Genomic DNA, 22,526 nt, shown 5'->3' with positions numbered 1-22,526 from the left:
TACCTTCAAAAATCCTATTAGAAGCATATTTTCCTCTTCAGCCAGCCTCCAAAACCTGATCATTGTGATGGGAAACAAGCTGTCAGTTCTTCAATTGAAATTTCCTGTGGCAGCAGCAAAATACAGTACTCTCTTTACATAACAAAGTGGCATTTTAAGCAAAACAGATTTTTAGTAAACTTGTGGGTTTTTTTTGTTTGTTTGTTTTGTTTTTCTTTTTATTTTCTTCCCTCTTCCCCACTTTTTTTTTTTTTATTATTATCCCTTCACCTTCTTTACATTACCAGAGCATTTCACATAGTTTTAAATATTTTTAACTAATGCATCATATTCAAATGTGACTGACATATATTAACTCTATTCTAAGTTATCCAAATGCAATTTGTTAAAAATCATGGATAAAATAAGTACTTGTAAATAATAAATCAATTGGTATTTCCTTTTCTTAACAGAAATAATAAAAAATAAGAACACCAGAAGAAAATTAAAACAAAACAAAACAAAAACTCGGAACAAACATTTAACATTCTACATAACTACTGGGATACATATTTAAACACAAAGCATATCTTTTCAGTGAAGAAGAAGAAAGAGCATAGGCTATCTTTGTTTGCAAACCACATACTTTAATGATAATTTAAAGCAGTTTTGTTTGTTTGTTTGTTTTTTTCATTTTCTTTTGAAAAGTATCTGAAAGGTCCATAAGTAAGAGAATCAAGACTTCCTGGTCAGCAACTGTATTATGATTAAAGCTAGTGTTTTAAGTCACTTAAGCTACCTTGAGAGTTCTTCCACCCTTTTGAGCTTTAATGGTAGTTTCACTTTTTCTTCTTTAAAAAACAAAAATAATAGTTGTGGATCTCCCCCTCTTTTTTATTTTTCTTTTCTTTTCTTTCTTTTTTTTTTTTTTTTTTTTAACTGCACCAAATTTAAAGATTTTTTTCTACATACTCAGAAAATAAACACCTGTTAATGATTTGTTACTACAGAACGCATCATTCATAACTTCTGCATGTCAGAATAACAATTTCTACAAAAGTTTGACAGCACACTACGAACTTGCAGGTAGTTCAAAATTTAAATTTCATGGAACATTCTATCACTCCAAAACTGATTCCATTAAAAATAAATAAATAAATAAATAAATAAATAAATGTTTATTCAGAGAATGAAACTACAAATTATCCTGGGAAAAAAAATCCACTACAGAATAAACTAGACTAACTTCTTATCTTATGTTGTTAGAATTATAAAATGCTGTTTAGAATCACAAGTGTAACAGTTGTTGCTGTAGGAAGCATTGTTACAGAAGTGTTTATGCCATCTGCTTGCCCTGTTTTTACTTTTGATTTATGTGTTCAAGTTCACCCTCCCCCTCCCTAGAATTGCTGCTTTCTCTCTATTGACACTTTGACTGCCAGTTTCTATAAAGAAAATTCAATTCATGGTTTAATTCTTATGAATTTTCTCTAGCTAGATTAAATACTTCAAGTTGTTTAAAAAGTGAATTGTAAGTGCATAATAAAAACAGTTTCATTTTAACACAGGCAGAAATTGGGAAATAGCTTAGAAAATATATATAGTATTTGATTTTCAGTGCATTTCGTGGTTAAAGTAGATTTTCCTGCTAAGTGTCCAAAACAAAGATGCTGCAAGAGAAAGAGAGAAATGATTCAGTGGTTTCGTATAGCAGTCTTTTTTTTCTTTCAAGATCCTCACCCCAAATAATCCAGGCTCTCAGTCTGAATTCACACTTCACTCCTTGTTCTTATGTCTCCACTAAGCCACAACGTAACATGCAATTTCTAGAACAGTTCTGATATCACCACTTACAGGGTGTAATACAAAGGAAAACCTGCTTCAGAAAAATTCTGCTTCACTAATTATCATTTGTGAGGACACTGACCAATAAATAGCCTTGAATGAAACGGGAATATGCCAAATAAATGCTAACACTGGCTTCCAAAAGTCATTAGTGGCAGTTTGCATGACAACAAATCATTGGCTTCCCGTTAAAAACTGAAAGATCTAGCACGATTCTAATGCAATCACTGCAGAAAATTTGCTTGATTGCTCGATGTTTATTTAGAGCCCACACATGCCTGTAATCCACTTGTGCAAGAGAACAAGGATTTGAAATTTTGTAAGTCTCAGAAAATCTGTAGAAATAACAAAATAAAAACACGTGGTTTTATTCTGCACTACCCACTGGTTTACTTGTACTTACTGAAGAGAGACTTTATTCAGTCTTCATACTTTCCTATGCCGTCCTCCACCAACAAAGCTACAAAATTCATCAAAAGTGAGACCAGGTAAAAGCTTCTTCTGTGTTATTCTTTTCTGACCCACAATTCAAACAGATTCCTCTGCTGTAAATACATACATCTTTCTGCTCACAACTGAAGAAGTCTCCATACAATAGAAATTCATCGAGCCTTTCTTAAATTCATTAGAGGCTCAAGGGGAGCTGGTTACTTTATTCCACTTCAATTTGGTTTCCCAACACAGGTCCTAACATTAAAGTCACTTGGGGGTGGTTGGAAACAGCCAGTTGAAGGTGGATTATCAGGCTAATTCAGCCTGTAAATAATAATAATAACAAGCAAATAAATAAAAATGGCAACATGTGACAGGAGGACTCGACCTATGAGACTAGTTAGGCTAACAGAAGACAGGCTGGGAGCAAGGTGAGAGTATAGAGTTTACCTGTGCAGCAAGGAGACAGGAGGCAGCAGAGAGGATGCTCATTTATTCTTAAAAAGACGGTCCTCCCTAGTGATTTTGGAAAAAGTAGCCACACAGGCAAAATTATTCCAAAATATCCTCAAGGAACAGTTTCAATTTGAGACAAAAACTCTTATTCTGGCACCTGCATCAATGAACAGAAGCCTTAGCTCCCTGTAGGAGGTAGGAGCTCTGTTCCCTGTCTGAGTAGACATCCCTCCTGGCTGGTCATGACTTGCTGGTTTCAGGTAGTCTGAAGCAACCTGACCTCCCTCTCTACAGCCCTCTCACACAGGCATCCCAAGGGATGAATGTAAATGAGTACCTCAGAGGTGACTGTTCTGCTAGGCAGCTCTGACCCTATCACAAATCTATGTCTGACTCCTGGTAAGTGATCCTTTGGGTATTTGTCTTACACAGGTGGTTACAAACACTACTGGTCAGTGCCTTCAGACTGACAGTGGTTCTCTGTAACGTGTTCTTTTCCATCTTATCAAAAGACAAAGGAGGGAAAGGTGGGGGGTAGGGAAGAGAAAGAGAAAAAAGAGATCAAGAATCATTTCATCTAAAAACACAATATCAGATCATATTCCCTGGAGCAACGAGAGCAAAAGATGAGAAATTTAAGTCCTGAACTGCAAATGAAAAACTCATCTCTCAAAGGCAGAAGATACCCTATCTCACACCCTATCATTGTTTCTCCTGTGCTTTCCCAGCCTGTTAAATGAACATACCCCTGATCCTGCTGATGCATTTTGGGCCGTTAACCAGTTACAGAATATGATCAGCATCTTCAATGCAGCTATAAATCTTATCCTATAAAAGCAATTGTGTCAGCAGATTTTTTTTCCCCTCTGCTAAACTAACAAGACTATTCCCAAGTATAAAGATAGTCCTATGCTCCCCAACATCCAAAGCAATTGGTTTGCCATTGTCTGAACACCAGCTCTGTTGCAGCTCCAGTTATCTGTCATAATCACACTATTTCTGGAGTCTCTGCTACAAATGGCCAGCGAGAGCTAATGCACACCTCTTAATGGAAGTTTCTATTTAACGCATCATACATCCCTTTATCTGAACAGGATGTTCTTTCAAATCAAGACCATTTCATTCCTATTTTAGTACCTATTTTGAGGATGTGAGATGGAATCTTGCAGGAATTTCCAATAAATGTAATTAAATTTAATTTAAATACCTACTTGCAGTGTGAGGAGGAAAACAGCAACTAGCATGTGTCCTCTGACAGCCCTGAGTGCTTTGTTTCACATGAACTTTGATCTATATAGGATAGGGTCAAGCAAACTCATAGGCCTGAAAAAGCTTTGCTGGTAAAAATATGTATTTGTGTTCCAATGAACCAATCTCAGCTGGCAGCCAGCTCTTTTGACAGACTACTGTTTGAGATAAATTCATAATAGTATATTAATCATCCCAGGAGTAATGAACTACAACGAGTGCCATTCAGCAGCACAGTTCAGTCACATGGTAAGTCAGCCACTTTGGCATCTAGTGTATATTGCAGTTAATCTCTAATATGATCGTTTGATATTTTGTTGTTACTGTGTTCTGGCAGAAACTCTGTGACCTACAAGACCTGATGCCTTCCATCTCCCTCCTACTACACAGTCATCGTTGAAAGCTACCTTTGCCAGAAGTTAGCACAAGATTGTGCTCCTGGGACCTGTTCAGCAGTGTGCTGCACAGCACAGGCATGCTCCACAACTGGAGGTCAGAGCCTTGCACAGGCACGAGTGTCACACCCAGCTCTGCCGTCACAAAAATGCTTAAGCAGCAAAGCCACAAACCATCTTCTGCTCAAATACTCAATGTCAACAAGGAGCTGATGAGATCGGAGACAACCTACGGAACCACAGGCCATTTTGCATGCCTTGGTGTAGCAGTGAGGTGCTCGTATTCATGTTTGGCAGTAGTCCCGCATTTTAACAGACGTACAGCAGCACATTAAATTCAAATGGCCTAAGCTGTCAGTATCCCCAAACTTTTATTTAAGCCATCCAATGAATGCTGCCACTTGCACAAAAAGAATCTCCAGCTTGCCTCTAAATCATTGCTTCTGCGACTTTCTGCCCAGAATACATCACTATAAAGCAACTCTGTTTCCAGATCAGGTACCACACTTTGGGGGCAGCAGTTGCTTGAAAGGTGGAATATACAGACAGAAGTCAAGCATCACCTGAATTTTAACTTGCTGTCACAAGTAGTTTAAGAGGTAGAAATCATCCAGTGGTTGCAGATGTATATTTGTGCAGGATCTGGTTCACCTGTATCCCCCATAAATGTGTTCTCTTTTTATGATATGCTTCACAACTGGAATCAAAGCAAAAATGCTGGCAGAAAAACTTTCTTCAACTTTAGTGGACTTAAGAGCAAATACTCTGGTTTTGTTTACTTAAAGCCTTTAAATCATTACAACAGCATAGAGAGGATTGGGCATAACTGGGAATCAGGTTCTTACAGATTAATTTGTATCATCTTAACCCTTTGGTACCAGTAGGTGATTAGAATGCTGTTCCTACTTCTAGCCTCACATCCCTTCTTTTATACACACAGATGTTTGCATGAAGGCTCGTCTCTTAGAGATGCTGTACATTTGGGCCATTTGTTCTTCCTTAAGCTTAATTTTCTCCCTTACTTGTCCCCTACTGCCTCTAGTGATTTTATGTCATTTCTTTTAACTTTTTTCAAATTATTTATATGTTTCCTGTGCCAGGATTGAACATGGTGGATGAGTCTGCATGCTGTCGAGCATTACAAAATGCATTATGAAGGTGTACACCAGCTCAGGATCTGCTGCAGACATTCCGTTAGTTTAACAGTAAAGATGACATTTTATATATGATCATACATCTTCGTACACTGCTAGAATGCCTGGGTTAGGAGTAGCCAAGACTGTGAAGCTATATAAGCAAAACTTGTAGACAGGTATTGCTTGGCATACACAATTTGCCAGACAGAAATCTGAATGGCACATTTATATAAATGGAATGAATATTTCAACACCCTGTAAAACTTTTATGAATCCCTTTATTTCTTTTCTGCCTTGCTTCAATCTCACACCTTAATTCTCTACAACCATTTTTATTTCCAGTAACTGCAGGGTACGGGATAAAGAGGAAGACTTAGATGATATCAGCGCAAGGAAACTCAGCCAGCAAGTCACTCTGAAGTCTTCTTTATATCACAGAAGATACAACCACAATCTGACATGGAGGTAGTGCCCATACAGTATTTCACATGGAGAGCACCAAATCACATTCAGCTGAAAAAATTTCCATCTTCAGTTCCAGTTTTTATTTGCAGCAAGTCTATTTGGACTACATTTTTTATAGCAGAGGTTTGGTCACTGTAATGAAAGGAAGTTCCTTGGGAATAGATGATATAGCTGCTCTGGAATGGTGACATCAAGGGCAGTTGGTTTTGATTTGCAGGTTTCAGTTTACACATCCACTGGTGGGAATGAAAAAGATCTCTTGGCATAAGTAGCTACCTGTCCAGATCAGGACACTGCAGGTCTGTACTTAAATGAATAGTCCATAGTGCCTGAGCATCCAAGTAGATGGAGAAGCAGCATCTTAAAAAAAAAAAAAAAGCTGAACGGAACTTCTGGATCAACGCAGACTATAGTCCTGGCCTTCACCTGGCTTCTATGATTCTATAACAAGATTCTACAGGCAAGACCACGTGAATTGTCTGTGAAGCCTGAGAGTGCTGATGAAGCCACTGAGAGTCCAGGAGTGTGCTCTCAATGCAGTGGAATCATGTGAATCAAAAGTTTTAAGACAATTGGCACTTTGATACAGCTCAGATGAATCCAATAACTGTCCCAATTAGGAGTTTTACCACTTTTTTATTTACAACCTCTTTTCTACACATCCGAGGAGGAGATAAGGACCTGATCTAAATAGGGAGATGTACAATTACAGTTGCATCACATGATGGTGATCTATGCCACACCACATTGAATTTCCTGGCCAAAGCTTGCAAATCCCCTCAACTCCCCAGTAAAATTTTACCTGTCTCCAGCAGTGTCTCTGAACACTATAAAGTCACATTTCAGAAATAAAACCACAGCCACCAGTGAAACAAATACTAGATTTGTGTTTCCTCATTTGTGCACTTGTCTTCATTTTATGCCTGGGAGCAACACTGGTTCTTTTTCTTTACTTTCGTACTCTTCCATGGTCGTAGGTCATATATCTGCAGTACACAGAGATAACTACACAGATGAAACACCCGCAGGTAACAGTGTTCATAAGCTGCTCCAAAGCCCACATGACAAAGTGTTACAGATAGTGTCTCAGAAGATATTCACCATATCTTGAAGAAAAGCATGGAAGAAAACTCCCATGCAAAAATGATAAAGCAGCAAAATTCTCTCTGAAGCTATGAAATCATCAGCCTCAAATAGAAATACTAGCTGCACAAGCTGCACCACTCTCCTCAACTAGATAACATGCCTTAAAAACAAAAATAAACTACTACATACTAAAAATACACTTAAGCAGATGGTAGTATCATTCCTAAATTAAACCCTATACAAAGATCCCAAGTAGCTCTGTGTCCTTCACTGGGGCAGGAGGTTCCACAGCATTAGACCACCTTGTGATCACAAGCAGCAGCAGATCACTGTGTTGGGCTTAGCTCTGGGAAAGCTTCAGCAGCTGAGCTAGATGGGCTAGCACATCCCCATGCAGAAAGACAAGACAAGAAAGACTGAAAAAATAAATGACTATGTATTCCATGTTGCATTTTAATTCATACTCTGATGCATCCCTCCTGCAGCACTGACAGCACCAACAAAAGCTCTTTGAGAAAATGTGAGTTAGGATTTTGCCACTTACTATAGGAGCAGCCGAAGACCTCTACTCTCAGTCCTATCTGCCCACCGACATTCCACTTCAGAGGGACGAAGCGCAAGAATCGGGCTTTCATGGAGTGCAGGAGCTTGTGGTGAACCACACTGTCAGCATTGCTGTTCCCTGTGAAAACCTGGAACAACAGAAATCTTTGGTGAGCACTGAGTTCAGAATTAAGGATGTAAACTGCCATTCCCTTCCCTGAATCTTATTCTTATAAATTACTTAAAATTATTTTGATTGTTTTCTTCCAAGCGCTGTGTGTCTTCTGCAGTGAGAAAGGAGGGAGACAGGAGCACACAAAGCATCTCAGCAGAGTGGAGGAACACATTGGTGCATTCAGGTCAGCAGAAAGAGGTGAACACAAGGCACTGAGATTGGAGAGAGCTTGGTAAGGCAAACAGGACATGTACACATGCAACAGAAAACTCAGCAAGACACAGGAAGAGATGAAAGCCTGAGTCAGGACACATGACAGTCAGGAGTTTGACAGCTTGCACTCATGAGAATTAAAGCCTGCACAAACAGTAATAATTAAACTTTCTTTTCTTGACTATTCGATTAATTGCCTACAACTGCAAGCCAAAATTAATGGTCCTACTCAGAATTAACACTCAATAAAAGGAAATTCTCTCTTTGAATTTTTACTCAAATGTTCATTTTTTCCCAAGACATGTTGTTAAAAATTATAAAAAAAAAATAAAAAATGAAGATCATGGTGTTCATGCATTACTAAACCCAGTGTGTCACTGTTTTATACAACTACATTCAATAAAAGTACTCTTGAACCTTTATAAGGCACAATACTTTGAAACCTTAACACGCTTTTTTTCATTTCACCTTAAAAACACTGAACTGGAAAAAATCTCCTATATGCGCTAAGCCTTATTTTCTGCTCAATCATTATTGCAAAAAATAGCATACGCCTCAATCCCTAAGACATGGTGAGCAAGTGCATTTCATTGCTATTTTGCTCAGCTCTGAAGATGAATAATCTTACTGAAACAATCTCTACAACCCCAGCTACCTCAATAAAGTGAAGAACCCTACAAAACATGGGACTTGTTAGAAGCTTATCAGGCTGAAAAGGGTATATAATTCTGCTACAGTATCCCAATTGTCCCCAAAGCTTTGTTTATCCTGTATCTCTTATAATAAACTTTCTCTGCACAAGATCTTGTTTTCTACAAGGATTTTGTGATGGTTAACTAACCTCTTTCATTTTCAGCTATATTATATAATTAAAACCTTCTGGATGGGGATTCTTGCTGGTCTTAATTCAAAGTTAACCACATACAGAAGTTCAGCAGCCATCGGATATGTTTTGAGAAGTGCCACAAGTAGCACTTCAGGATGTCCTGGGCTTACTCATACTGCTTTCTAGATGGCAGACAAATTCAAATTCCAGCAGAGATAATTTCAGAGTTTTTTTTTCCCTTGTATTTCAAGTGAAATGATCTTATTCTTCTCAGTAATGAAACTGTCAGCAGAGAATAAATCTCACAGTCAGAGTTGTGGCAGCATTCACATTTTGATTATGACACTCACAGATATAATAAGGTGGATGGACGAACGGGAGTGTTGTTTGTATGTTTAGAAAGCTCATTTCCTGAAATCCTGTGATTATGTAAAAACCTCACCTTTTATAAAGAAAAAAAAAAAAAAGGAAGAAGACAGAAGAAAAGAGTGGGAGCAAAAAGTTTCAAGTCCTCCCATTTGTGAAAGAAAAAAAAAAAAAAAAAAAAAAAAAACCAAAAAAAAAAAAACATAAAATGTAATGACTAGAATGCAAGCAAAAGGTGAAAATTAAGAGACAAAAGAAAAAGAACACCTTAATATAGCAGTACTGTGAAAAAATTTCAGGGTCTATGTTGCTTTTTTTCTCATAATCCTCTAATACACAGGGCTGTCAGTACTGCACATTGTATCACAGTCCACAAGCTAATAATTTTCTTGTTTATATGAAAAAGAAAACATTCTGGGAGACCATATTGAAAAGCATCACACCTCTAGAAATACCTCTTTGCAATGAGGAAGTAATGGGAACTAGGTGATCTGTACCTATGGAGGGCAAACTGAGCAGTCCGCACATTTCTGCTGGTGAAGCGGGTAGGAACGTAGCCTGTGCTGACACAGCACCACTCAGTGACCAGTGGGCCCTTGTGGAAATCATCCACATTTTCCATCTCTGGAAAATTGCAGAGATGTCTCACAACCACCCATAGTTGCTGCTAAGGGCCGTTCTGACACCCTTCTCACAGGGCAAACCTGTAAGGAATGTTTTATTATTATTATCATTATCAACATTATTATTTTGTTTTATTATTATAATTATTTTATTCTATTTTATTTGATGTTGTTTGTTTGTTTGTTTTGCAAAGCTCATGCAAACCACACCCCCATGCACACCGCTCAGGAGCATCACCACAGCTCACAGAGGCAGTCCCCTGCTCCAGGCAGATGGTGTATGCAGCACGCTCCAGTGGCCTCTTGCGCAGTCAAAGGAGTCTTGTGCTTGTGCCAAGTAAAACTGAGGCAGCTGTACCCTGCTGTCTGTAAGCAGACCCAGGTGCTCACCCACAGGCACCTGTGCCAGCACATTTCTTTCACGACACCTCAAGGACAAGCCAGAATTGCCAACACCCATACTTCAACACAGTCACAATACAACCTGACACAGATCTTTCTAAACATTCTTCCCATGCTAAACTAATTAAGTCAGTAAAAATAAACTCTACATAAAACAAATGCATCCTTTAGAGCAGTGTTTATCAAGCTTCTCTAATAACCAAAGAGCCACTGAAACTTTTGGCAAAAAAAAAAAAAATCCACAGGCAACACATCGACCTGCACCTTTGAGCTGGTTTTGCATGCAGCCAGCACATCGCTGCTTGTTGCTAACTGCAGGGCATCACTGCATATGCCTTTAGGATTGCTTTGATTTTTGCTTTCAACTCCCACTGCTCTACAGATCACCTTCCGATGTTTTATGGAGCACCTGTGGGCTGTAGACCATTGATTGAATAACACCAATTGCACAGATGGTCACTTGAAAACTCAGATCCACAGCTGACACAGAAATAATCTATCCATTATAGAAGATGAAACAAGGATGCAGTACCAGATTTCTTAGCCCTGGTGGTTCAAATATTGATTAACAGTAAAGTTATTGGTGAGAACGGCAGAAATACTTCCTCTTGAGAAACAGCCTCTATTACAACTTGTTGCTGACAGGGATTAATTCACAGGAACAAAACGACAAACCAGCACAGAAAACAAAGCACCCACATGACATTTCCCATGCAACACAGTTGCTCCAGGAGGGAGCATAACACTGAAATCTCACAAGCCCTCTAAACACAGCAGACTGATGATTTACCTGGGAAATTTTGCTTCTGGCATTATATGGGGCTTATAAATCAAAAAGCTCCATTAGCACCAGATATTGCCACCAGCTTCTTGAAGGCAAAACACAGCCTGTTCCCCAGCACTAGTGGCTGTGAGGTTAACAGCTTGCTAAGGGCTGGGCTGCCTCTCGGACCAAGCTTGTTTCATGATGCCTGGCTGTGTGGTGCCCCGCTGTGACACAGACTCTGGCACCGCAGTAATATTTTATGTGGCTATTTAATGAGCCAGCCAAGGCAGGTCCCACTCACATGAAGAGGTGACATAAGAACAGCTGCAGTGGTTCAGAGCAGGGTCTGGCCAGCCCAGTGCTCGGGTTATGCTGAAGGTGAATAAATATAATTCCAATTTAGTTCTGCATTAGCAATAACATATACGAAGAAGAAAACTTTCAAAAGATGTTCAAATCTCAAAGCTGCTGATGATATCTGGAATTTGGAAGTGTAACTCCCTCAGGGAAAAAAAGAAACAAACAAAAAAATACAAAGCAAATGTTTTTTGTTTTTTTTTTTTTTTATATATACAACTTTTTCATTCATAAGGATCTCAAAAGCTGTTTAAGGGGAAGCTCAGGAAAATGTCATGCAACTATGCTGAAATACAACAGTTGGTCAATAACCCTGCATACACACATTTGTTTCTCTACTTGATGTATTAACTCAGATCCACGCCGGATCATAACAGTGAAAGATCTAATATGCTCAACTTTAGGCTACCCTTTGACCAAACTCTCTCCAGGTTTAGCCAGACAAGTAGAAATTTGGAGCAAGAAAATTGTCTGCTCATGAAAGCCTAATCAATTCAGAAGATAGCATCAGTCTTGGGACTTTATCTCAATCTCCCTGCATGCACGCTGCACAGCAAACAGCATCTTATTTACAGATCTCCAGAAGGTGGCTCCCATAATGACTCTGCTGAATATATATTGCTCTCCCACTTTGTTAGGCAGGTAATGGGATGGGTTCAAATTGTGTATGCAAGCAGCAACATAGGCCCAATCAGCCCTGAACAGCGAGCAGGCAGACCTGAGGTTAACTACCTTCTAGGGGAGATATTTTAGGATGTATTGAGTACTCTCATTTGTGCCAAAGTCACTCTGATGAACTGAGCTGAGAACAAAAAAAATCAGATTATGAATGTGCACAGGGCACATAACACAGATGTTAGCAATTTACAGCATTTCAAACTCCACTGAAAGAAAATACAAGTACAGAAAAGAGCACTCCACCTTCAAATCTCATCCATGATATCACAGTATGCTTCCTCCCCTGCCTGAAGAAATAAGGACAGGAGCACACTTCATTCAAGATATCCAGCAGCTTAGCAAAGGAGCCAAAGTGAGATAAAAAGTAGTCAAGCCTGTCATAAATCCCAAAACTGCAATACTTTGAGTAAAACAATGCCATTCTCCCTTTTAAACTTCCTTACTAGAATTAGAAAGATCACAAACTGGAAGGATTCTGCACTGTGATGCAGAACATGCTTCCTGTTCCATTCCTCCCAGGACCTCCTCTAATATTTGAGTGTACGTGCACTTTAAACAAAGCATGAATTTCTAACTAAGAAACAAGAAAATCTGAAATAGGAAGGAGAAAACATTGCCTAGTTTTTCACATTTTCTAGGCTGAAATAAGCTCTGAGTCACAGATGGCTTTTATCTTCTCAAGAGATAACAGAATTTCAGTCCTACTCAAATCAATGTTACCTGAGATATAACTGCAGGACCATTGAGTATTACATCCTGGTTTTGGAGGGAAGTTGCAGTCATCTCTACCTGTATGTGTGGAACGAGACTAAATGGTACCATGAGAAGGACACAATAAAGCCACAAACGCACCATATGGAAACTCAGCAGCCTTTGATTTTAATGGAATGCTACAGTATTTTCACAGAACAATTATACTGCATCACTGCCTGCTAGCAACACCTAGGGTCTAGACAGGTTATTGGTAGATAATGAGACTTTTTATAGCAATAAAAATTAAAGAATCCATTTAGTTTTTGCTGCAAAATGAAAGCAACTATCAGTTTTGGCAAGTCTGGAAACTTTCTTCACCTCAGCCTAGCCCCAAAACTTAAAAGCATACATGCAGATGTAAAAAAAAAAAAAAAAAAAAAAAAAAAAAGGGCCTTGTACATTTCACTTTTTTTTTTTTTTTTACATACCATGCACATCAATAGTGAAAAATGTTTCTTCACAAATGTTTCTTCACTTATGTAATGGAAAACCCCTGCCCCACTTATCAAGCTATATCTTTTAACATCATGGAGAAAAGCAATTAAATTGCTTTGCTGTTGTCTCAAGCACCCTGCATCCAGACTGTGAGCCACTAAAAGTTTCAACCCACTTGGAAAGTGAGTTAAAAACGGGGGGTTCATGGCAGGTGGCAGGACCTGTCCCCTGGGAGTTGCTCTCCTTCAGCATGTGGCCTTAAAACAAACATCCTTTTGCTATAAGTGGGGGCCAGACCATGGGGAGAAGGAAAGGATGACAAGGAGGACTGCATTTTAGGTCTTTGTTTTCACCTAGGATGCAGCCATGTTTGGCACATAGAATATAAGCTTCTGCATTGTGCTTTCTCACTTCTTTTTGTAAGGATTTTTTTTTTTTCTTCCAGAAAATTCAACTCAAATAATTTCTAAAACTGAAGTACACATTTTCTGCTTTATGGAATCAGTGTGAGCCTCTTCCACTGATTTCACAAGGTTACAGTCTGAGCCCAGAAGGACCCAGCTGCCAGCCTGGCCCAGGGGCTGGAGGCCTGAGTGGGAGTCAGGAGGTTTGGATGTGTCCTTTGAGCATGTGTCCTCCAAGCATCTCTTCTTACTTCACATCCATCTTCCATGTCAATGTACCACATTCTTCATGACAAAAGGTGGCCAGTCATTTCCGGTTAACAATCCAATCTACTGTGCTGAGCTTCCTGTTTCCAGGCTCATGTTTTCCTTTCTAGGTTGAACACCATGACACCAGGTAGTCTAAAGCCTGTTCTATCTTCAGAAAGAGCAGCCAATATTTTGCTTACATTTTGCTTTCTTCTTTCTTAATAGCTGCTTCATGTTCCTCCATGAAACACTCATCCTTCACAAGAATGTCAGAAGCAAGCTTTCCTGGCACTGTGTCTGAGCTGCTATTAGGGAGGAAGGGGGATAAGAGACACCTGTCAAAATTATCCTCCTGTAACAGAACAGCTGAGGAAATGAGTTACTCTGCCCATTCATTCACCCTCAGTAAAAAGAAAGTAAGGAAAAAAAAAAGTCTGGTTTACAAAAAGGTAGTTTAATTTGGAGTTTTCTGTACATAGCACAGTGGTCCAAGGGAGAGAAAATACAATTACATAGCATGATTCATCCCACTTCATCACTTCTTTAAGTAATCTGCACAAGTGGGAAGGCTATTTGCCTCTGTCCTGCCCTGTTATGCTGAATGCACACCCTTGTCTCTAGTTAGTTACTTTCCAAATACAGGAACACATACTTTTAACAGTATCATTAGTGGACAATAGTAGTAGTAGGGCAATGGTTGGACCAGATGAAGGTCTCTTCCAACCTTAATGATTCTATGATTATCCTCAGATAGATGACTGCAAAACACCAATCACATTCATATAAGGACACGGTTTATTGTCCTTGTGGGAAAAGTTAGTAGAACTGCTCACAGAATTTCCAGTTGGAAAAAAAAAAAAAAAAAAAAAAGAACATAGATACATTTCATATATAAATATATGGCAAATATTTTGCAAGAGAAAATTTTAAAAAATCTGTAAAGAGTATCAGTTGAGACAATCTATGCAAATTTTGTTTTAGATAAGACGGTATCAATACAGAAAACATCAGTTTAATGACAGTGACATTAAAAAAAAAGAAACTTCTAAGGCTAGGCCCCTCCAGGATAAAAAGAAAATATCTCCACAGACCAAAGAAAATGAAACAAAGTATTGCAAAACTTTTGTACTTTGTATTTTTATTTTTGTTTTTCTGTTTTGATTTAACCCTAGCAAATTTTAGTTTTTCTTCTTCTTTTGGTCAGCAAGACATCTCAAAATGTTGGATTTCTATGGTGGAATACACAGTCTGATTTTAAAACCAGGATGAATTAGTCAAATTATTTAGGTAAATAAATAATTATTTAATTCACCAAATCCTCTTTTTTTTTTTTTTTTTTTTTTTTTTTTTTTTTTAATAATTTAATATATAAAATAGAGATAGGAAAACTTCTGGGCATTTGTTCATCAATACACCCATATTGTTTAACCATTTGCACACAACATGGCACAGTTTTGGTTGGCGTCCATCTGCTTTCAGAGTCTGCCAGACTATACCTTGGAATCAGCCAGAGCCCATTCCCAATAGGCAACTGGGTATGTTGATCTCTTTTGAAGAAAACATCTTTTGAAGAAAACAGAATTTACCAAATGGTAAATTATTTGAGATACACCAGTGAGCCTCAGGAATAGAAAATTGTTCCTTTCCTTTTCTATTTACTCATGTAGATGTAGCCCAAGTATCTTATCCAACTTGAAGCCAGGCAGACAGCCCCTCCCAGCAATGGACCAAGTACAATTTTCTCACCCTTCTAAGGGGCTTTCTGAAAAGAAATGTGATGCTGCATCTGACATAAAGATGCATTTCATTGATGGAGAATTGATCCCCATCTCGAGTTTTTAGAATCATATCTGTCTTTAGAGCACTTGGAGATGAAGCTGTTATTGCTGTTATTATCACCGATACATAAATTAATAATAATGGAAGCGAGAAGCAGCAAAATTAAACCCGTAAATTATAAGTCTAAGCTAAAAGTCGGCAGCTAATTCCTGCTTCTGTTCAGCCCCCTGTACTTTATCTTAAGGGCAATCCTACATACAGATAGTATTTTAAGCTATATCATAGCAAAGGATAAATATTTCCCCAGTACCTTGACTAGATTAACCTTAGCCAACAGACTGAAACTGCTCTTTCCACTGCCAATATTAATCACAGGTTTCAGCTGTTCTTTTGCATAAATCTCATGGAGACCTGCATGATTTGTATTAAATTAGTAGGATTAACAATGCAGTGAATGTGTTTGTATCTAGCAATGTCGGGGAACTCTGAGAACCTTCCCTGTACTTAGTTTCATCAAAGTGTGTTTAAATAGATGGCGCTGTACATGGTATTTCTCTGGTTATGATTTGCCATACTAATCCAGCAACATGACACCAGAGGGGTGTTAGTTATTCCACACAACAGCGATCTCAGATGAATATTGTGATTCATTATCTTACGCTATTCTCTGTTATGGAGTTTTATGGCATTTTCAATTGGATCAGTAAAGTAATATCCTGTGGAAGAGGACAAATAGGGAGCCTTGATTTTCTCCAGTGTGATATAATGCACTGAAATGCACATGCATGCACATATTTTTAGACATACATCGACTTCTACATTTCTTTTTTCTCCTTTGAACAGGAGTAAGTTCACATCCCAGCCAAGATAACAATAGTCAACATCTCAAAAGGGCACTGCAGACTGATCTCACTATGCTGTTTACCTTAATCAAGATCTTCTCTCAAGAATGCCATCATCATAAGGTACACAAACATAAGGTTACTAATAATACTAACAATAGCAATTGTTTCTAAGGTTTGTTATGCTTTGGTTACAAAAATACCATGTAGTTGAAAAATGGAAAAAAAAAAATTGCACCTGTTATTTCTCTCAACTTTTTAACCAAGCCTTGATAAACTGCAAATTCTGCTGTCAACAGACCATGAGTTACATCCTATGTTGGCATAAATCATTATAGCACCCTTTGCAGCAGTGAAACCATACTTGTGTACATTGACTGTAGTTTTGGCCAGTTGAATTATAGAGACTTCTTGCTTACAACAGGAGGGTTAAGTCTAATTGACATAACTTCCTCCTATGAAGCCATTACTGTAATGTTTGTAACATCCTACAGCTGACTCTTGTCATTCCACTTTCACATTAGGGTCTGTCACTAAACCACATTAATTAATCCCCAGGATGCTAAAGGAATTTAAAAAACCACCTTACATCTTCCTGAAACAGAATAAGATGAGCTTTTGCAACATCTCTGTGGGCATATGTATAATAGCTTCCAAATGCATGTTTGCTCATTGACTTTCAACCACACATTTTATTAAGCCAACCACACCAAAAATCCTGAGCAGTAGAATCTGAAGATCATGACATTCTCTCAACTACAGCATGTAAAAAGGAACTTTATGATAGTGATCTAAGGAGGAGGTAGCCTGGCATTCTGACTCTGAAGCGTAAATTTTGCCTGCATACGCAAAAGGCCTGTAACTGTTGTTATGGTAGTGCATTAAATCAAGTCATGATACATTAAGCAGGTCCAAGATCAGAATAGGCCATAAATAAAAAGTACTTCATAACTTTTATTTTTGAAAATGGAAAGAGGAGAAGTATTGCTCAATGAGTTGGAAATTTCAGGACTTGTAAAAAAACATATTTCAAAGTGAGCACAATCACTGTGTTCCTGAATGTACAGGAAGGAATTTGGAAATTGTTTCATGGAACTAGAGGAGTTTCTATGCAACAGAGGTATTTGTAAATAACTAAACTGGACTGAATTCTGATGAACTGTTTATTAGACCTTCAAAATGAACAGCATTCTTGTCCTTTTACCAAGGAAGATCATCCTAGAGAAACCATGTCTTTACATCCTTAACAGCAAGACATGCAATGCAGATTTACAGACACACAGAAAAAAATCACCAGTTTTTAAGCAATTGTAGGTAGCGACCTATAGAAATGCAATGATTGCTGGTTGTTATCCTCTGCCAAACCCCTCCGCTTAAATAAAAGGCAGCAAAGATTCTGCTGTGGAAATATTCCTAAACCTTGCACTCCATAACACCAGGTTCAGGAGCCTCACACACAGTTTTAGAAAATATAAGAATATTAAGAAAATAAGTTAATTTCTGTATGGACCAACCATCCAACATTTATCTTAATGGATACATTTAAAGAAATCAAATTTGAGCTATGGTTTAAGTGAATGAAAAAGCAGAATTATATTTTAAAACACAAATATAATGTCAATAATAATGTCTCTCAACACTAATTGAATAGTTCTTTTTTTTTTTCCTTCCCTTCCCCTCCTCCCCAATATTTTCTCTTACCAAACTTTTTGTAAACTGTCCTTTCTCCCTTCACTTCCATTCAATCTTTCTGTGAGTAATACCCAGATAAACACTTAAAAATAGAACCTTTAGGAGGAGTATCTCCTCAGGTACCAGTATTTCCCATTTAAATACAGAAAATGATGGGGGAGGAGGCAGGCAGGGCGGGAAGGTATGTGAAATCAATAGATCCTTAACAAGTCCTTCTCCTGAGGTGTGAAATCTAACACACACAGCTTTTATATTCCTCACTAATCTCCTCATCATAGATGAAAAAAAGACCTGTGAGCTGGATCCATGAAAGAGCTTACATTTTAGAACAAGAAATAGGAACACCTAACATTTTCTGAAAATACTAAGAGGAAGACACTGCATTTAACATTTTTACTGAAAGCAGTGTGAATAACTACACCTTGAAAAGTACCAAAGAAGGGGAGATAGAAGTAAGTTTTAGATAATGCAACCCACAGAGAAGGAAATTATCCTATTACAGGATTTAGTCTCATAATTTCTGCATACTGTGACATGTTTACAATAAATGGTGGTAGGCTGTGTGTTCATTGTTTAGTCTTCAGTGAAGATGACCCCAACTTCTGCCAAACAGAAGAGTAGTCTGAAAATATAGAAATTTAATGACTAATAAGGACACTGATATGTCCTCATGTGCACCTGCATCAAAACTATGGTCTTATTCACATTTGAACTCCTCAAAGGTGTTTTTGTTGTTGTTGTTGTTTGTTTGTTTTTGTTTTTTGGTAACTCCTCAGAGTTAATTTCAACAGAACAGCATCAATGAATACTTGAAAGCAACTGCTGAGAAAACAACAGTTATTTAGAAGACCACCAAATCAAAAGAACATGCAGCGATTATGCAGACTTCCACATCTTTACTATGTGATATCTTCATATGGTCTCAGATCAGCATTCTGAGTCTTATTCCCCCTTTATCTTGGTCTTTATGTGACTTATTGAGGAATTAATTCATAAAAATTCCTTATGAATTCCTCCACCAGAAGAAAACAAACAAACAAACAAACAAAAAAAATGCACACAGAACACAGTAAACCACAGTCTCAGGATGTTAAGTCCCAATTAATCATAATGTTAGGATAACTAGGGTTATGTCAAAAATACATATGCTAATTGCAGAAGTCTAAAATAAGCTAGGTGAAAACCTTATTTGAATGAACAGATATAATGAGCTTTGCGGAAAGTAGAACCTGGAGGAGGCAGAGTACAAATGACACAAGGATGGAGTGGGAAGCTCTGGTAAAAGAGAGGAGGTGACTCCTCTCTTTTACAGGAATGGTTTTAAAAGGCTTAAAGAATGGTTAGAACCAAGCAGGGACAATGAGGTACTACTGACCATCCTAAAATCTCTCTGAAGTTTCAAAGCACTGAAGCATTATATCTGGGTTATTAAGAACATGACCAGGTGATGTTACCGTTTCATACAATAGTAGATATGGTGATAAAGATCCATGAGGGGAGAAAACCGAGACCTCTGTTACCTTTGAACAGACAGGTTGTGACTTCAGCCCTGAATTTTAGAAAATAGAAACACACAACTGCTCAAGTTAGCAGCAAAGGTATCTAAAATGCAGACACATTGCTTAAGCAGTGCACAGGAGAAAACACTGCTATTGAGGAGATAACGCTGCAGCAGTGGCCACACCTCACCGAAGTTCAACAACATATTTAAAGTGCAGAGATACACACATAAAAAAAAAAAAAAATAGAAATTAAGCTGCTCTTTAAAAGGAAGAGTTAGTACATAAAAATTATGATGTTATATAGACATTAAAATCAACAAACAACAAGATAAGTTATTTTAGGCAGCAAGGAGATAATTTAAAATCCTCATATTAGAGACTGAAAATAAATACATGTCACTTACTTTGAAAAATTAAAAGTGAAAGAAATAAAAACAATCTGGTTAAACAAGAGTGAAAAGAGGCTACTGGAAGTAGAAGAGTTCCTTCTAGAGAAGGAGTCACAATTAAATGATAAAAATAGAGATCACGATCTTTTCTGTGCAGTTAATACCAAATACCAACATAAATGTAGGAATTCAAAAAATGATCAATAATTTGATATAAGACAAAAAAAAAAGTAATTAATAACTTGTAAAACAATGACAGAAGAAAAAAAAGCCTGAAAAAGAGTCTGCAAGGCAGGCTTGAAAAAGACTGGTACAGCTGAGAAATTAAATAAATTCTTGACAGCACATATCTGTAGGGCAAAACTTAAGGCAATTTCAACTCTAAACTCTTTCTTTTAGCGAAATGGGTGAGAAAAATCAAACTGCTGAGTTTGTAAACATGTAAAATGAACAGCAGCAATTCACCACGTTCTACTAATATTCTTCCACAAGGAAATTCAGTATAAAATTGACATACACACACATATATATATATATATATATATATATATATATATATATATATAAAACTGTTAGCTGTGGTGTCTATTCTATAATGCAAATTGAGTTCATTAACAGAGAAACCAAATATGGTTCCACCTTTTTTTTTTTTTTTTTTTTTTAAAGGGCATGTCTCAGTATCCACATACAAGTAAATCCATAAATCATTAAAAATAATTAAAAAAATAGAATAAACAGACATGCAAATCATTACAGAATGACTAAAAGACTTCCTGTGTGTGTTTTTTTTTTTTCCTGAGTGAAGCCAAATCTCATAAATTTATTAGAAGTCTTCATCTGAATTAATTTATTGATAAGAGTAGCATAACTGATATTAAGCGCTCACACTTTCAAAAAGTTTTTATCAAAAATCACTGAAAAGCAAAAAGCAAGCAAACCAAGCTGGCATATGACCAAAGAAAGTCATATAACCCTTACTGTTAGCAATTTGTAAAAGAAAAGAAAGAAAAGTTGGGAAGAAAATATTCAGTGGATGCTAGGGTGTATCTAGTCTGATCTATATAGTATTTCTTAAATTTGTAAATGAACTTTTTTTTTTTTTTTTTAAAAAAAAAAAAAAAGGCAAAACATAGGAATAAGAAAACTTTATGATAGCACGAAAATTTTTGGATTGTAAAAACAAAGACCAACTGTGAAAACCTATCTGCACAAGGATGTGATGATACTGAGTGATTCGCGCAGTAAAATAGAAAAATGAATATAGTATCAGCAAATGTAAAGTACCACAGCACACAGACAAAATCATCCTCATCAAACACACACTAAAGTAGATTGTAAATCAGCTACTGCCATTCAGAAATCTTGAAGCCTTCTGAACTGCTGGGTGCCAGCATCACTTCTAGATCCAAATATGGCCAAAAAAACAATGAGGGGCTAGAAATTGTTAGAAAAACTAGAAAAACAACCAACTAACCAGAAAATGTCAATATCATTATACATTTAACAGCTATGTGACTGCAACTTCAGAACTGTGAAGTCTCTCCATCTAAAACAAAACAAAACAAAAAGATAGACGAAACAGCAACAGAGCCAATGGTATAAAATATTTTTTAAAATTTTTAAAATATTTTTGAAATGTGGAAAAAATAAACAGACTAAGATTTTTCAGTCTGAAGAAATGATATCCAAAGTGGAATATGACACTGGGCTATAAGAAAATGAAAAACAGATATCACAGACATCAGAGGAGATTGAGGAAGTATTATCCATATTTACCAGTCAAACAACTAACATCACTTTCAGACAAATTGTGGACCCTAAGTTTTCTTAGGATTTCTGGACATGGTCTTTTCTAGTCAGATTTTATGTCCATCTATATTAAATGTCAAACCTACTGCTAAATTTCGCTGATCTCTTCACCAATCCTCTAAAGAAAAAGACAACAGAAACTACAAAAACTAATAAAATACATAAGCTCTTACATACAGATGGGTATATAGAGATTCATAACTATTCAGTGTCTCAAGGGCATTTACTGACAAGCATAAGAGCTGAAATACCTCAACTCCACTCCTTTTCCCTCACTGAAGGAGATTAAGAAAATTTCTTATTTGGAGTTGGTGACATCTCATAGGAAATTTTGAGTTCCAATAAAAAAGCTAATTTTATTTCTGGAATATTTATTCATTGGCTTACTTTCCAACAACTATACTGAAAAGAACAATTCTGAAAAACAATAAAAAATTAATTTGATTTCAAACTTTCTCTTTGAAAAATGTCATTGAAAATGTTCCTTTCCCTTGAAAAATAAATGGTACTGACATGGGTAGTTTTTCAAGAGGAAAATTTATCTATAAATTGACTAGTCAGAACCTGGAATTATAACTGCAAAGTTATTTGAAAATCAAATACAGAGTTTGTACCGTAAGTCCATCAGTTTCCTTCCATTCCTGCAGAGCTGACCATCTTTACAAATTATATTATGTTTAT

At 37.1% G+C, this 22,526-nt stretch overlaps 1 protein-coding gene across 1 annotated transcript in view; it reads right to left on the bottom strand.

Moving 5' to 3' along the window:
- Positions 1 to 22,526, bottom strand: part of CNTNAP5 (contactin associated protein family member 5) — a 282,392-nt gene that overhangs the window by 147,737 nt on the left and 112,129 nt on the right. Inside the window, exon 4 of the mRNA XM_032189925.1 lies at positions 7,587 to 7,734. Within this exon, the coding sequence (XP_032045816.1) occupies positions 7,587 to 7,734 (148 nt within the window). The remainder of the gene's footprint in view (positions 1 to 7,586; positions 7,735 to 22,526) is intronic.

This window comes from Aythya fuligula, chromosome 6 (genome assembly GCF_009819795.1).
Source record: "Aythya fuligula isolate bAytFul2 chromosome 6, bAytFul2.pri, whole genome shotgun sequence".
NCBI classification, from domain to species: Eukaryota; Metazoa; Chordata; class Aves; order Anseriformes; family Anatidae; genus Aythya; species Aythya fuligula.
Note: the sequence above shows the minus strand (reverse complement) of the source record. Positions and strands in the feature narration are given on the sequence as shown.